The sequence below is a fragment of the Drosophila subpulchrella genome, unplaced genomic scaffold (genome assembly GCF_014743375.2).
Source record: "Drosophila subpulchrella strain 33 F10 #4 breed RU33 unplaced genomic scaffold, RU_Dsub_v1.1 Primary Assembly Seq354, whole genome shotgun sequence".
NCBI classification, from domain to species: domain Eukaryota; kingdom Metazoa; phylum Arthropoda; class Insecta; order Diptera; family Drosophilidae; genus Drosophila; species Drosophila subpulchrella.
In genome coordinates, this window is record NW_023665577.1 from 5,574,562 (window position 1) to 5,586,828 (window position 12,267).

Genomic DNA, 12,267 nt, shown 5'->3' on the forward strand with positions numbered 1-12,267 from the left:
TTCATGTCTGTAAATTCTGAGGAAGACATCTTTATAACAGAGCCATAATTAATATTTTAAATTATTTATTTTCCATGCACCTTAAAAATATATTTTTGTGTAATCTACAAAATATGGTTAAAAATACTTTTTATATAAATAATCTTCTGTTTTTGTAATAGAAAAAAATAATGTATGGCATATGAAAATATTTAATTTTAATTATTAACATTTTTTCCGAATGACTGTCATTGCAATGATCTTTAATTTAGATGGCATTCTTGAATGATTTTAACCTTGTTCATATAAAGGTTTATACAACTGTATTAAAGCATTAAAAACATCGTTTTTTTATTATTAGGAACACTAAATATGGTTCGTGAAAGTTTAACAAGGCTTTATTTTGTATTCCTGAGTTCTTAATAAATAATTTTAATTTTAAGTTAATAAATAATTTTTAATAATAATATGAAACAGCAATATGAAACTTTTGGCAATCATAATATTTGCCAAACTTTTAAATCGGGATAAATACAATATTTGTGGTTATGTTCCTTCCGTAAGATAACATTTTAATAATTTGTAAATTAGATGTTGGCTTTAGCCTACAACATTACCAGCTAAAGTTTGTCAATTTTTAATACCCTATAATATTTTTTTATAGTGTATAGTACCCGCACAGCCAGAATGAGCCACGTCAAGTGAGTTCACAATTTTTGCGTGCTACCATTTTTCTTCCGCCTCTGTCAGTCGCGAGTTTTGTCTTTGTACCAGCGCTGCACGGATTATCCTTGGCATGCAACGCCTTTATCCTGTTGTATTTGTGTTGTTCTGGGGGCACCAGCTCGGGTTCCTTCTGTTTTATATTTTTTTTACCCGCTGATTTCGCTACTTAATTTTTTTGCCCTTTTTTGCGGGTCTGCTGCGGTTGTCTGTCTCTAGGTCGGGGCGTCCGTCTTTTGCCCCTCTGCGAATCGTCTCGTTTCCGTTCTGGCTGGTCTGATTGGGCGTATTTTGTTATTTTCATGTTCTGCTGCTCTGCTGTCTTTCCGTCTGTCAGTCAAGCCAAACGGAGTCGGCAGAAGAAGTCCTGCCCGTGGTCCTGGCTTTGGGTCCCTGGATGGCACCCGCTCGTTTGTTCATTCGCTTTTTTCCCACGTAATTAAAACTTGAAACGCATATGAATTAGAAAATACAAAAAGAAGTACAAAAAAAACATCGAAAAAAAGAAAGTAGAGAGCGAAATAAAATACGAGTACGCGACCCGGAATGGAGCCATTTGATGGTACAGAATGACATCCTGTTTCCCGCAGCCTGACATCGTTAACATCGCTGATTAAGTTTTCTTGTCCTGTGCTCAGTCTGCATGTCACTCAACGTGATTTGAAATGAAATTTTTATAATTTCAGCATTGCCCTTGGGTAAACTCCCCCTCCCCGCCATCAACTCTTTTATCCAAACGGGTTTATACCTTTTAATGTTTAACTTTATTAAGTCGACATTGACTGCCATTGAGCAAAGAAAAAGTCTAGCGTCCGTAGAAATTTCCAGCGAAGCCTCCTCCGTAGTTGCCTCCAAATCTCCGATCATGGAAATAATGACCATAGGGCTGAACAAAGTAGGGATTGCCAAATTGACCCCCATAGTAGGGATTACCAATAGGTGCCAGGTGTCTTCCTCCGAAAACTCCAACGCCATAACCAAAGGCTCCAATTTGTCGTCGTATCCGTTCTACAGATTCGTCTAAATTTTTTACTTCATCAGGCAGATGATGTTGTTGCTCCTTGTCGTCCTGGGATTTATTATCTTCAGACGCTGCATTTCTTAGGAGCAGGGCTCCAAAAATTAAGAACAACAGGCAACGCAGCACACTCATCTTAATTATATTTATTACAATCATACTATTCGGAACACCAGCAGTTATATTTATGGGAATTATCTACAGAGCTTTAGCAGCGAAAACAAGTTGAGTACTTGTTTACGCAATTACTTCTTTTGATTTATTAAAAGCTCTGCCAGGTTGATACTTATCTTTAATGATCTGATGTCGCATTTTAAAAATGTAACAAAAGTCTATTTTTGCACTTATAAAAATGGAAATAAACTTCAAAAAGAAATTCAGAAGACTTAAAAATAAAACATTTATTATTTTATTAATAAAAATCAAGATGGGAAAACTAGAATACAAATTATTATTATATTGCTGTAGTGTAATAGAACTTATATTTTATAATATTTTTATATTTAAAGAAAATCCCTGCATATACAAATTAAAACTCAAATCCACAAACTGAAGTAAAATTTTAATTGATTTTAAGTTGCATACATCATACCAATTAAATGTAACTAAGCTTATGTTGCTTAACTTTTAAAATACTTAAAATTCATAAGGGATGACCATAACTTAGAAATATTTTTATTTTCACTAAAAATTGAGTTCTTTCCTAAAAGCTGATGACAAACATTAATACTGCAGCCCTGTATTTCGCATTAGCTTCCGCCAAGAGCCCCTATAAAGATGGCTAAGTACTTGTGATGAAAATTTAAAGAGAGTACGGGCCACATAAAAAACTGGTTCAGCACTTGGTCGGGTAATTAGAGCAGCAGCTCGTGTTGATTTATTAGCAGCTAATCCTGCTCTGATCGTATCACATGTATGCACATTAAATTAATAACACCTAGCCGTAGAAGGGGCCTCCGAAGAAGGACGGTGGAGGTGGTGGCGGGAATCCTCCTCCGAAACCCCCGTATCCACCTCTTCCAAATCCACCGGGTCTCCGGAACCCACCGCCGCCGCCGCAGCAAAATCCTCTGCCTCCCCTCCGGCCGAATCCACCGCCGCCTCTGCCAAATCCTCCTCGACCGCCTCCAAATTGCCTGGCCAGGCGAACTGCCGGCATCTCCTGCTGCTCCTCGGCCCGATTTACATCCGCCAGAGTCAGTTGCTGTACATCCACATCCGCCTGGGGGGCCGTGGTCCCCGATTTCGCCAGTAGGACCAAAAGGCCCGCACTTAGCACTAATAGATTCAAGTGGTAAACGCGCATCGCTCCGTTTGTCTCGTTCACCCAAAAGTTCACTATGGTCGAGCCGATCCCCCGCCCAGTCGCTTTATATACCCTTTCGCTCTGACTTGATGACTGCGGGGTTCTAAACGAGTTCTGCCTGCGCCGACGACCTTAAACAATTAAATTTCCTGAGCATAATCAAATGGCGAAGAAAACCCCCGACTCTCAAGAGCCTCGAGCTGAAATTGTAAACAACTAACTGGGAGGGGAAAAAAGAAAATAACAACATCATTTCTGCGCAGCGAAAAACAACCTGTTCTCGGTTTCACCCACTCCACTGTTTACCTCACTCGCTTCTAATTAGGTTCTACAAGAGTGGGAATAATATACTTAACATACCAATCTACAAGTTTTACAAGCCGACTGTGGTATGTCATAGGTTAACTAATAAACAAAAATACCCATCGAAAATTATTTTTGTTTACCTATATGGCAGGGGAGGATCCAGAATTTGTTTGTGGGGGTTGTAGAAAAAATTGGTTGAGTAGATATAAAAAATTTGGAATAAAATTCATATTAAATATACTTTTTAACCCGAGTGGGGATCTATCCCCCATGTCTCCCCGTTTCGCGCATGATATGGGGACTAAAACAGATGATATAATGATCCACATAACAACTTAATAAATTTTCAAACATTTTATACTATTTTATACTGTACTATTTAAAAATATAACTTATTAAAGCATGAATCTTTAAAATTTAGATTTGCTGTTATTATGGATTTTTATTACCAAAAGAAATTGCTTATCTAGAAATGTACAACTTGTATTTGGGTTATTTTAACATTTTAATTGGCAATTCAAAAATGATTAAAATGTCCAAAACTTTTATTCAAAACCCCCCTTTAAATCATTAAAATGTTTTTGAACATACCCCTTGACAGATTTCATCCGATTTTGTTTGTAACTTGTTAAAAAGTAGTTTGTAGCAGAACTTTTTAACTGTTTCTGTTTGCTGGCACGGACAATCCAATTTGAATAAATCTTTAATTTGTCATTTGGTATTCACAATTAATGGTTTTTATACCATCCCTATGACGCTTTTAAATTAGGGAAATTCACGATTTATTTACAATGTTATTTGAAATAAAGAAACCAGATTGTATTTATGAAGTTATGAAAAAAACTAAATTTAACAAAAATGTTCTCCCTAAAAAAACAATACAGAAAGAATCGAACTATCATGCTATTACGTCAATGGTTAAAATTCTACCGAAGTCGTTATAAGATAAATATCTTTTCGGACTAAAAAGCTTAGAAACTGTCAATATCTATTTCTTGTGATTTTTTATTCGGTTCTTTATTATTATTTGAAGTGGGTAGAAAATCCCAACTGCGAATTAAATTAGAACTAATCACATATGTACGTTTGGGATTGCAAAATGTGCCGTCATTTGAATGACGGGACTAGAAAAGGTAAGGCATCTCAAATCCAATTACAGACACAAACGCAAACCTGTACGTATGGGTAATTTAATTTGCCGACATCTAATGCTCATTAAGAGATTTCTTAAGTACGGGCCACATGTGAGTTGTTCGCATCTCAGAAAAGCCGCCCCGGGCGCCTTCCCCCAAAAAAGCGATACGTATTTATAAGCCATAAATAACGTGTAAACAAAAAGCCGCCACAAACAACAAGTAAACGCCCGATGGGCCAACAAACCGGGCTCAGAATCTCTCTTGTGGCGACACCAGCAAGAACAACAACAACTTTAACAACAATGGTAACAGCATCGCGGCCAAATTATAAGGCTATAAAAGGCAATAAAAAAAACTTTGCGATATCAAATTACAACGCCCTCATAAAGTTATAAAAGTTTCAAGCGTATCCAAACGCACAGCACGTTCCACGTCACTCCCCTACTCACATTTCCCACAGATCCCCATCTTTCGGGATCCCCAGTTTCCCCTCTGGGCCAGGCCTAATATTTTCAATAACAAATCAATCAGCTGCGGCTGCTGCCGCGACGGTCAACATGGATAATCAGTTCGAACGGCTTTTCCCTGCCTCGAATTTTCCCCGATTTTCCCACCAGCTGCTGGGGCGGTTCCCTTTTGAGGGCGGTTATCGAAAAGTGGGCGGGTGGGTATTCGAAGGTGCCGTAGATTTATTGAGACACGATTTCGATAAGAACAGCTCCGCCAAAATGGCCAAAAAGCAGAAAAAGCTGGATGATCCATAAGGTCATCGAACCGGTAATACTCTAAGTGGGAATTTTCAAGGAAATTATTTAACATATCTAAACATAACTAAATAAATATTTATTAAATAAATATTATCTTAACAACTTATTATACAAATTGGGAAAATATATTAATGTATTTTTAAAACATACGCTCTAAAATAAATTTAATAATTATATTTATGACTTTGATTAATATAAACGTAAGGGTTTCTGGTAAATTCGAAATTATAAACAATTTACGACAACTTAATTACCAATTAGATATATGTCTACATTTGCATTAAAATTATGTACTTTAATACCAATTAACTGTTTAACTAATGAGTTATCCAAATACATTGCCAACTTTAGCTGGGATTATTTTTAACTTTTTTACTACAGTCCTTAATCTAAAACTGTTAAATTCTTTAAGCCCCAACTATGCAAAGTCATTAAAGCGCGCGAAAAAAGAATGAAAAGTCCTCTTTTAACAAAGTTCCGAAAGTATACCGTGAAAGTGTAGACTAACAAAGCCTTTTACAAGACTGCGTTCTAGTAACAAGAAATTTTTCACGAGCCGGAAAAAATGAAAAGGGGCGATGGGGCAACGGGAAAAAAACGAAAACTTTTATCAATGTTGGCGTATGACCCTTGTATGAGTGGGTGGGTGACTGGGCGGAGCTGTCCTCTGCGCTAAGGTCAAGGGATAACAAAAGGCGTAAATTTAAAGCCAAGTTAATTTTTTAACAATAAAAGGGCGCTTGTCAAAAGAGAAATTTTACAGCAAACGTTTAATCTTAAACGACTTTTGCGAGCCAGCGCGATTGGCAAGTTAGATAGCAGACGCCAGTGGCAGCAGCCGAGGCGAAGTTTCAATGGATTGCTTTGTTATAAATTGGAAAACGCAACCAAACGGCGAGAGAAAGAATTAAAGGCTGATTTACAGGGGAAAAAAAGCGATAGAATTTATCTTCTCTATTTGCCATTCATAGAGTACTCATGGTAAACTAGATACAAATCTGGAGGTTCGATTTCACTTTGAAAATGTGCCTAAGGGTAGGCTGCAAAAAAGATAAAGACACTTTGACTTTATAATATTTTCTAGTATACTCTTAAGCACCTTTTTTAAATTATTTTTAGTCTGTAGAGATTGCTGCTGTTAATTTTAAAACTTTGCCTAAAAGTTTATCAACATTATTATTATAGTGTTCTTTGATTTTTTTACAAGATCTTATAAATACACCTACATTTTTTTTGTGCTCAAGCCAAATCAGAATTCTTTAAGTGCTTTTGCAAACAACATTTAACTCTGAATAGTTGTGCCAATCACTGTGGGCCTTGCAAATGACAAGAAAATTAAGTGAATCATAGAAAAGGAGTTAATTTATTTCAAACTTAATTAGAAGGTGCTTGAATACACTTAATGACACATTCTTTTTCTAGTGTTTTAAGCTTAGTCAGTCACAGATAATTGCTGGTTGGGCCTTAGCGTCCAAAGCCTCCGAAGCCACCGCCGCCTCCTGGTCCTCCGAAGCCACCGCCGCCTCCTGGTCCTCCGAAGCCACCGCCTCCGAAGCCACCGCCTCCTTGACCTCCGAAACCACCTCCTTGACCTCCGAAACCACCTCCGAAGCCTCCTGGACCTCCAAAGCCACCTCCTTGTCCTCCTCCAAAGCCACCTCCTTGTCCTCCTCCAAAACCGCCTCCAGGTCCTCCAAACTGACGAACTTGCCGAGCGGCCGCCGGGGCCTGGACACCTGCATCCACGGCCAGGAGCTGGGCCGCAGGATCATATGTGGCTGCTGAGGAGCCGGCGACCAAAAGGATGGCCGCCACGGCGAGGCAAACAAATGTGCGCATTTCGAGTAAAACTTCTGCCACTAATCACCGCCAAAGTTTCGATGGATTCTATGAAGCCTCTGCTCTGCGGCCTGGCAATTTATATGATTTGGAATTTATCGACTCGCGGCAGAGGAAGCGAAGAAAAGTAGTAGAAGTGGTTCGACGGGGCGGAACATCAAAGTTGCGAATGTTACGCCAAAAGCCGAATACTGAAATGAATACTGCTGGCAGAGCGATTCGTATTAACCGTCTGGCTAAACAACAACCATAATGCTCCCCAATAATAATAACCAAAACCTATTAGGCAACAAAAACGGAGCACAGGCAGAAGAGCCAAAAGTTTTTTGGCAAACACCCCAGAAAATGGAAGGGGGGGTCTGAAGTGGCCAGCCGGTTGATGATGGGCTTTCTCCAGAGTCTCAGTCTCGCCTCAAGTTGAGACTACTATTCAAATGCGCAAAACATTCAAGTTTCTTGGCCAGGCCAGCACAACACAACAGATCGATAGACAAGTGGCCAAGTATTCATGGGAAGCACCATCTCAAGTGGGCCTCTGCCACTCCATTCATCTTTCAGATTTCGTAAGGCTCTCCAGCGGGGATTGGGTGTTTTGTTTTGTTTGTTTGACTTAATTAAAATCTAAGGGTAAACAGTCGACGCAACTGGTTGTTATTTAAATGTCATCAATGTGGTCGTTTTCATTTTGAGTGACGCACTGACTCCTCTCGGCTATTAGCTTGCTCAGTGGCTAGCACATTTTCATATAATTTCTTGTTTTTCGTTTCGGTTACACTGATTCTAAATATTGGGCTATAAATGTTAGTCATTTTGTCTCGAAAAACTGATATATTTACTGAGACTACTTTGATTTTGGGCATGGTAACTACTGTTATTATTATTTAAGAATGCATGAAAACCAAATAATTTATTTTCTAATATAAAGATTATTTTAAGAATAGACTAGTGTCTAAATCAATGGACAGGTATTTATATTTATTTCTTTAGTTATTATACCTAAAAATCGTAGTGCTTTAAAGCTATAATTGAGTTAGCCATTTTGATTTAACTATTTTCTGGTTTAACTTGATTTAACTATTTCCATTTTATTTTTGGCATTACAATCAAAATGAAATTCAATAAAATTTAAAAATACCCTGTCTTTGGTAAATAAGCAGATGTTTATATCATATTAAAAACAAGTTTTCTGCCGATCTCTAAATTATTATTCATCTTATATAACCTGGGAAAAGTAACAAATTATATGAATTAAGTTATCATTTCAAAGTTGTCATGTTGTGTTGACTTTATATAACAGTTGACAATGCCTTTTAAGGGTGTTACCGAAAACAAAAGGTAACATTTTATTTTTAAATATTTATTTATAAGTGGATAATTGTAGGTAATTGTAAACAATTATACAATAAATGTAATCAAGGTTAATCCATGAGATCGCCTCATTTTCACACGATTACAAAACAGAGATACAAGCCAGGACAACAAAACTTTTAATTCAATTATGCACTCAAAGTGACCGTTAAAATAAATCTGCTACGGCTCAAACTTGTATATTAAACTGATTGGCCGTCTGACCTGTCATCCGTCAATTGCCGACCATCTTCACCGGCAGCTGAGTTCAACAGGGGTAAGGAAAATGACACGACAGCCTACGTTTCTCACAACATTATAGTCATCTTTCTGAGAAGAAGCGAAACTTTGTGTTGAACTTTTAAAGAAGTAACAAACAAAATGCAAGCAAGAAAATATTAAAACTTTTTAAGGGGGACTAGCATTAAAAAAGAGAAAAGATTTTCTTGGCTTAAACAGGTAAAAACGTTCTATCATTGCATGTGATTTCATTTTTATTAAGACTTTTCAGTAGTCGCAAAAGTGCAATGTAAACTAGTTATAATGTCTTATTTCAACATGTTTAAAATGACTTCACGTAAAATTTGTTAATTAATTTACTACTACGAGTTTTTTTCAAGATCATTTTGTTCTAGAAGAACCTGTAGGAATTTGGTTACGTAAGGAATAAAATTATAATTCCAGTTTAAAGGTGGTAGAGTCCAATCAAATATGAATTTCCATTTCCAACAAAATATGCTGGAACATAAATAACCACGAACCTGGTCAAAACAACGCTACCCAAAAAGCACGAACACCTGGCCAATGTAAATTAGTAATTTTACTAATCGCCATTCGGTTCTTTGGGGCGCTTAAATACTGTAGGGTAAATGTTTGCGTGGCCCTTTTTAGGGTTCCTGTTCATTTTTTTCTCCAGTTTCTCCACTGATTATGACAATCATAGTCAAAATACTTTTTGGCCAGGTCGGCGGTGGTCGAGTAAAAAGTGTATTTTTAATTTATGCCGTGTCTGAGATTCTTTTTCTCTCATTGAGTTTCCCCGCTGCAGTCTCTTGGTGGAAAATTTATGCGGAAGTTTATGCCATCCAGTGGATTTCGGGGAGCAAGGAGGGGTTTTGGATGTCTGTAAGAGGAGTGGGTCGCAAAATGTGCATCATTTTGACGTTGACATCGTTAATTGACCCAGTTTTCTGGACTGGCTAAAAGCGTTTAAATTTGAATAAGCAAATTTGGGCAGCGAAATGGAGATGGGTAGAGAGATTTCTCGATTTGCATAAATGAATTAAAATGCCGCAGCTTTGCCTTTGGATTAGACTGCGGATTTTAGCCGACATAAACACATGCGCCAAAACCGCAATAAACCAATTGAGAGCTATTCAAGCCGTCTATAGAGCCATCGAGCATTGTTAATGGCCCGGCCCGCGTTCATAAAACAAACAGCGAAGCCAAACAGCAGCAAACAGGCAAACAAGCTGGCCGGCAAACTGGCAAACTCGCAAACTCGCAAACTGGCCGAACTCGGCAAACAACAAGAGCAACAGCTAACAGCAATTCACACTTACGCACCCCGAAGTTGGAGGCGTCTGCCGAAAGTCTGGGAACGGGAATGGAATGATATGGTATGGGATGGGGCATGGGAATGGGTCTGGGCCTGGTCAATGGCATAACTAACCTTCAAATGAAATTAGCACATTTACACAGCTTACCTGACCGCAGGAGCAGTGTGGTCAACTTGGCGATTTCATAGCCAGCGTTTGACTTTTTCAAAAACGAAATAATTGCGGAAGTTACAAAAACCCCGGGAGATTTGAAGCCCACTTATAAAGGTGTCTCAAAGTATGCCACACAATTTTTGGTATTCTTTAAGGCACCCTTTTAAAATTTTTCAATCCTGATTCGAAAATCTGTTTATATCAGTTTCAAATTTTATGATGTGTTTAAACAAAGTTGTTTGGATTCGACTGCTAGTGCTACTAACAATATGGGATTTTTATTATAGAGTTACCAAAATTTATGCTAGAATGTCACTGAAATCTTCGACACATCTTTTACATTATCCATCCATCTGGTGGGTTCATTTGGTGGGTTTTAAGTCATCTAGTTGATTTTAGAACGGTTTCTTTGACATTAAGAGGAACAGTTTATCGGAAGGGATTTCTGTGATTATATACATTTTCTTTACTCAAGATATTATCTTAGGTAACTGAGTTATGTTAATGAGTTGTGTTTTGTTAAATCCAAATCCCATTTTAATCTGGCTACTTGCTGTAGTCTGAAATGGCCAACACTGCTCAGAAGTTGGTTCCGCCGCAAAGTGAAATGTTTTGCTCTTTAAACTGCCACTGGCTGCCATTCGATTTCATGAGCGCCACTTAGCGTGCCACCAAAAGTACCCGCGCAAACCATATGAATTGGCTTTTTGTTCCATTTTTGGGGGACTGGCATTTTGGTACTGGCATATGTTAATAGTTTGTTTTATGGCATTTACATTAGCATCTAATTTTTGCTAACAAGCGGCGGCTGCAAAACAAACAGATGAAGTCCGAGGGAAATCGCGAAACAAAAGTTTCCATTTTATGCCCAAAGTTCTAGGCTATAAAGACACCGGTCGCGAGTTGGCCAGGTCACAGTTAGCCAAAAGCGGAGCAACCATAAAGCCACTGATAAAGTCAAGCGCCGAAACAGTTCAAGGAGCCATAAGGATAATGCGTAGCTGGTTTTTATTTGGATTATATGCGCTGCTAATCGCCGCAACAGTTGGCCAACCGCTGCAGCAAAATGAGTCTGGAAAAAACGAGGATACCGAAAGGGGCGAGCGAGTGAGTCGCCAAATTCCCTATCCCTATTTGGGCGGGGGATATGGAGGTGGCTTTGGAGGAGTCTACGGAGGAGGCTATGGAGGATATGGGGGCTACGGGGGCTATGGAAGCTACGCCGGCATACGCTCCTCAGCTTATCCTTACGGCAATCTGTACGGCTCCAGCGGCTTGGGACTGGTGGGCGGATATTATGGTCGTCCTTATGGTTATGGCGTTGGCTATAATATTGGATATCCGGCCATTGGCGGCTTTGGTGCCACCGCCAGCGGCATCTATGGCGCTAGTCCGTTTTCCCCATTCGCTTAAGTGGCTATACGAAATAAAAAACCAATACGAAAATCGAAAGCCCTGGACACAAATGCTTGACTTAAAAAATTTATTCAAATTTGTGGGGAGGTTTTTGCAGCGGTTAAGTAAGCTGGGATTACCTAATGATCCCTCAGCTGGCTATTTGACATAGTAATGTGATTGTGGTCAAGTGGGCAGAAATGTGTAAAAAATAAATGTGAATAAAAAATACAAGTTTCATACGCTCAAATTTGCTTTACAGATTGGCAGACATAATATTTCGGGTGTGAGCTAATTTGATAATAATTTTAATGTTTATATGACTGTAAAGTGTTTTTAATTCAAAAATTTGTGACTTGTGACACGAAAAAATGTGTTAAACATTTTTAAAAGTATGTTTTTATGGCCGATTTTCCAATGTCATGTTGAGTTTCTCATTTGTTATCTTTAAAAAAAACATGAATTTAAGTTATTTGGAAAATAGCGTATTTTTTCACAATGTGATATTTATTTTCCAAACGACAAATCCGAACAAACTTGGTTACCACACGATTCAGTGGAAAATTTAGTTTTCAGTCGGATTTAACCTAACATGATATTGAGAAACTAAAAAGTACAGAAATAGATCCTTAACCCATTAACAAAAGTTAATATGACATTGAAATATCAGGTTTTGTCACACAAGACAATGACGATGTATTTTTTAAAGATTTAAACAGACCAGCTCATCAATGATTGT

The 12,267-nt window shown here is 38.1% G+C and overlaps 4 protein-coding genes across 4 annotated transcripts; 1 reads left to right on the plus strand and 3 right to left on the minus strand.

The window, feature by feature from the left end:
- Positions 1 to 1,507: 1,507 nt before the first annotated feature.
- LOC119561027 (ATP-dependent RNA helicase DED1-like) lies at positions 1,508 to 1,855 on the minus strand. The gene has a single exon (XM_037874852.1). The coding sequence runs from the start codon at positions 1,853 to 1,855 to the stop codon at positions 1,508 to 1,510; it is 348 nt and encodes a 115-aa protein (XP_037730780.1).
- Positions 1,856 to 2,192: 337 nt separating this feature from the next.
- Positions 2,193 to 3,053, minus strand: LOC119560452 (glycine-rich RNA-binding protein 2). Its single transcript, XM_037873901.1, has one exon. The coding sequence runs from the start codon at positions 3,024 to 3,026 to the stop codon at positions 2,658 to 2,660; it is 369 nt and encodes a 122-aa protein (XP_037729829.1). The 5' UTR covers positions 3,027 to 3,053; the 3' UTR covers positions 2,193 to 2,657.
- Positions 3,054 to 6,594: 3,541 nt separating this feature from the next.
- Positions 6,595 to 7,111, minus strand: LOC119560686 (glycine-rich protein 5). The gene has a single exon (XM_037874259.1). It carries the CDS (start codon positions 7,072 to 7,074, stop codon positions 6,700 to 6,702), a length of 375 nt encoding a protein of 124 aa, XP_037730187.1. The 5' UTR covers positions 7,075 to 7,111; the 3' UTR covers positions 6,595 to 6,699.
- Positions 7,112 to 11,126: 4,015 nt separating this feature from the next.
- On the plus strand, positions 11,127 to 11,546 carry LOC119560258 (keratin-associated protein 19-2). The gene has a single exon (XM_037873623.1). The coding sequence runs from the start codon at positions 11,127 to 11,129 to the stop codon at positions 11,544 to 11,546; it is 420 nt and encodes a 139-aa protein (XP_037729551.1).
- Positions 11,547 to 12,267: the final 721 nt, after the last annotated feature.

What these genes read in the sequence shown, in the direction of transcription:
- LOC119561027 (XM_037874852.1), bottom strand. Translation starts at nt 1,855, where the DNA reads ATGAGTGTGCTGCGTTGCCTGTTGTTCTTAATTTTTGGAGCCCTGCTC.
- LOC119560452 (XM_037873901.1), bottom strand. Translation starts at nt 3,026, where the DNA reads ATGCGCGTTTACCACTTGAATCTATTAGTGCTAAGTGCGGGCCTTTTG.
- LOC119560686 (XM_037874259.1), bottom strand. Translation starts at nt 7,074, where the DNA reads ATGCGCACATTTGTTTGCCTCGCCGTGGCGGCCATCCTTTTGGTCGCC.
- LOC119560258 (XM_037873623.1), top strand. Translation starts at nt 11,127, where the DNA reads ATGCGTAGCTGGTTTTTATTTGGATTATATGCGCTGCTAATCGCCGCA.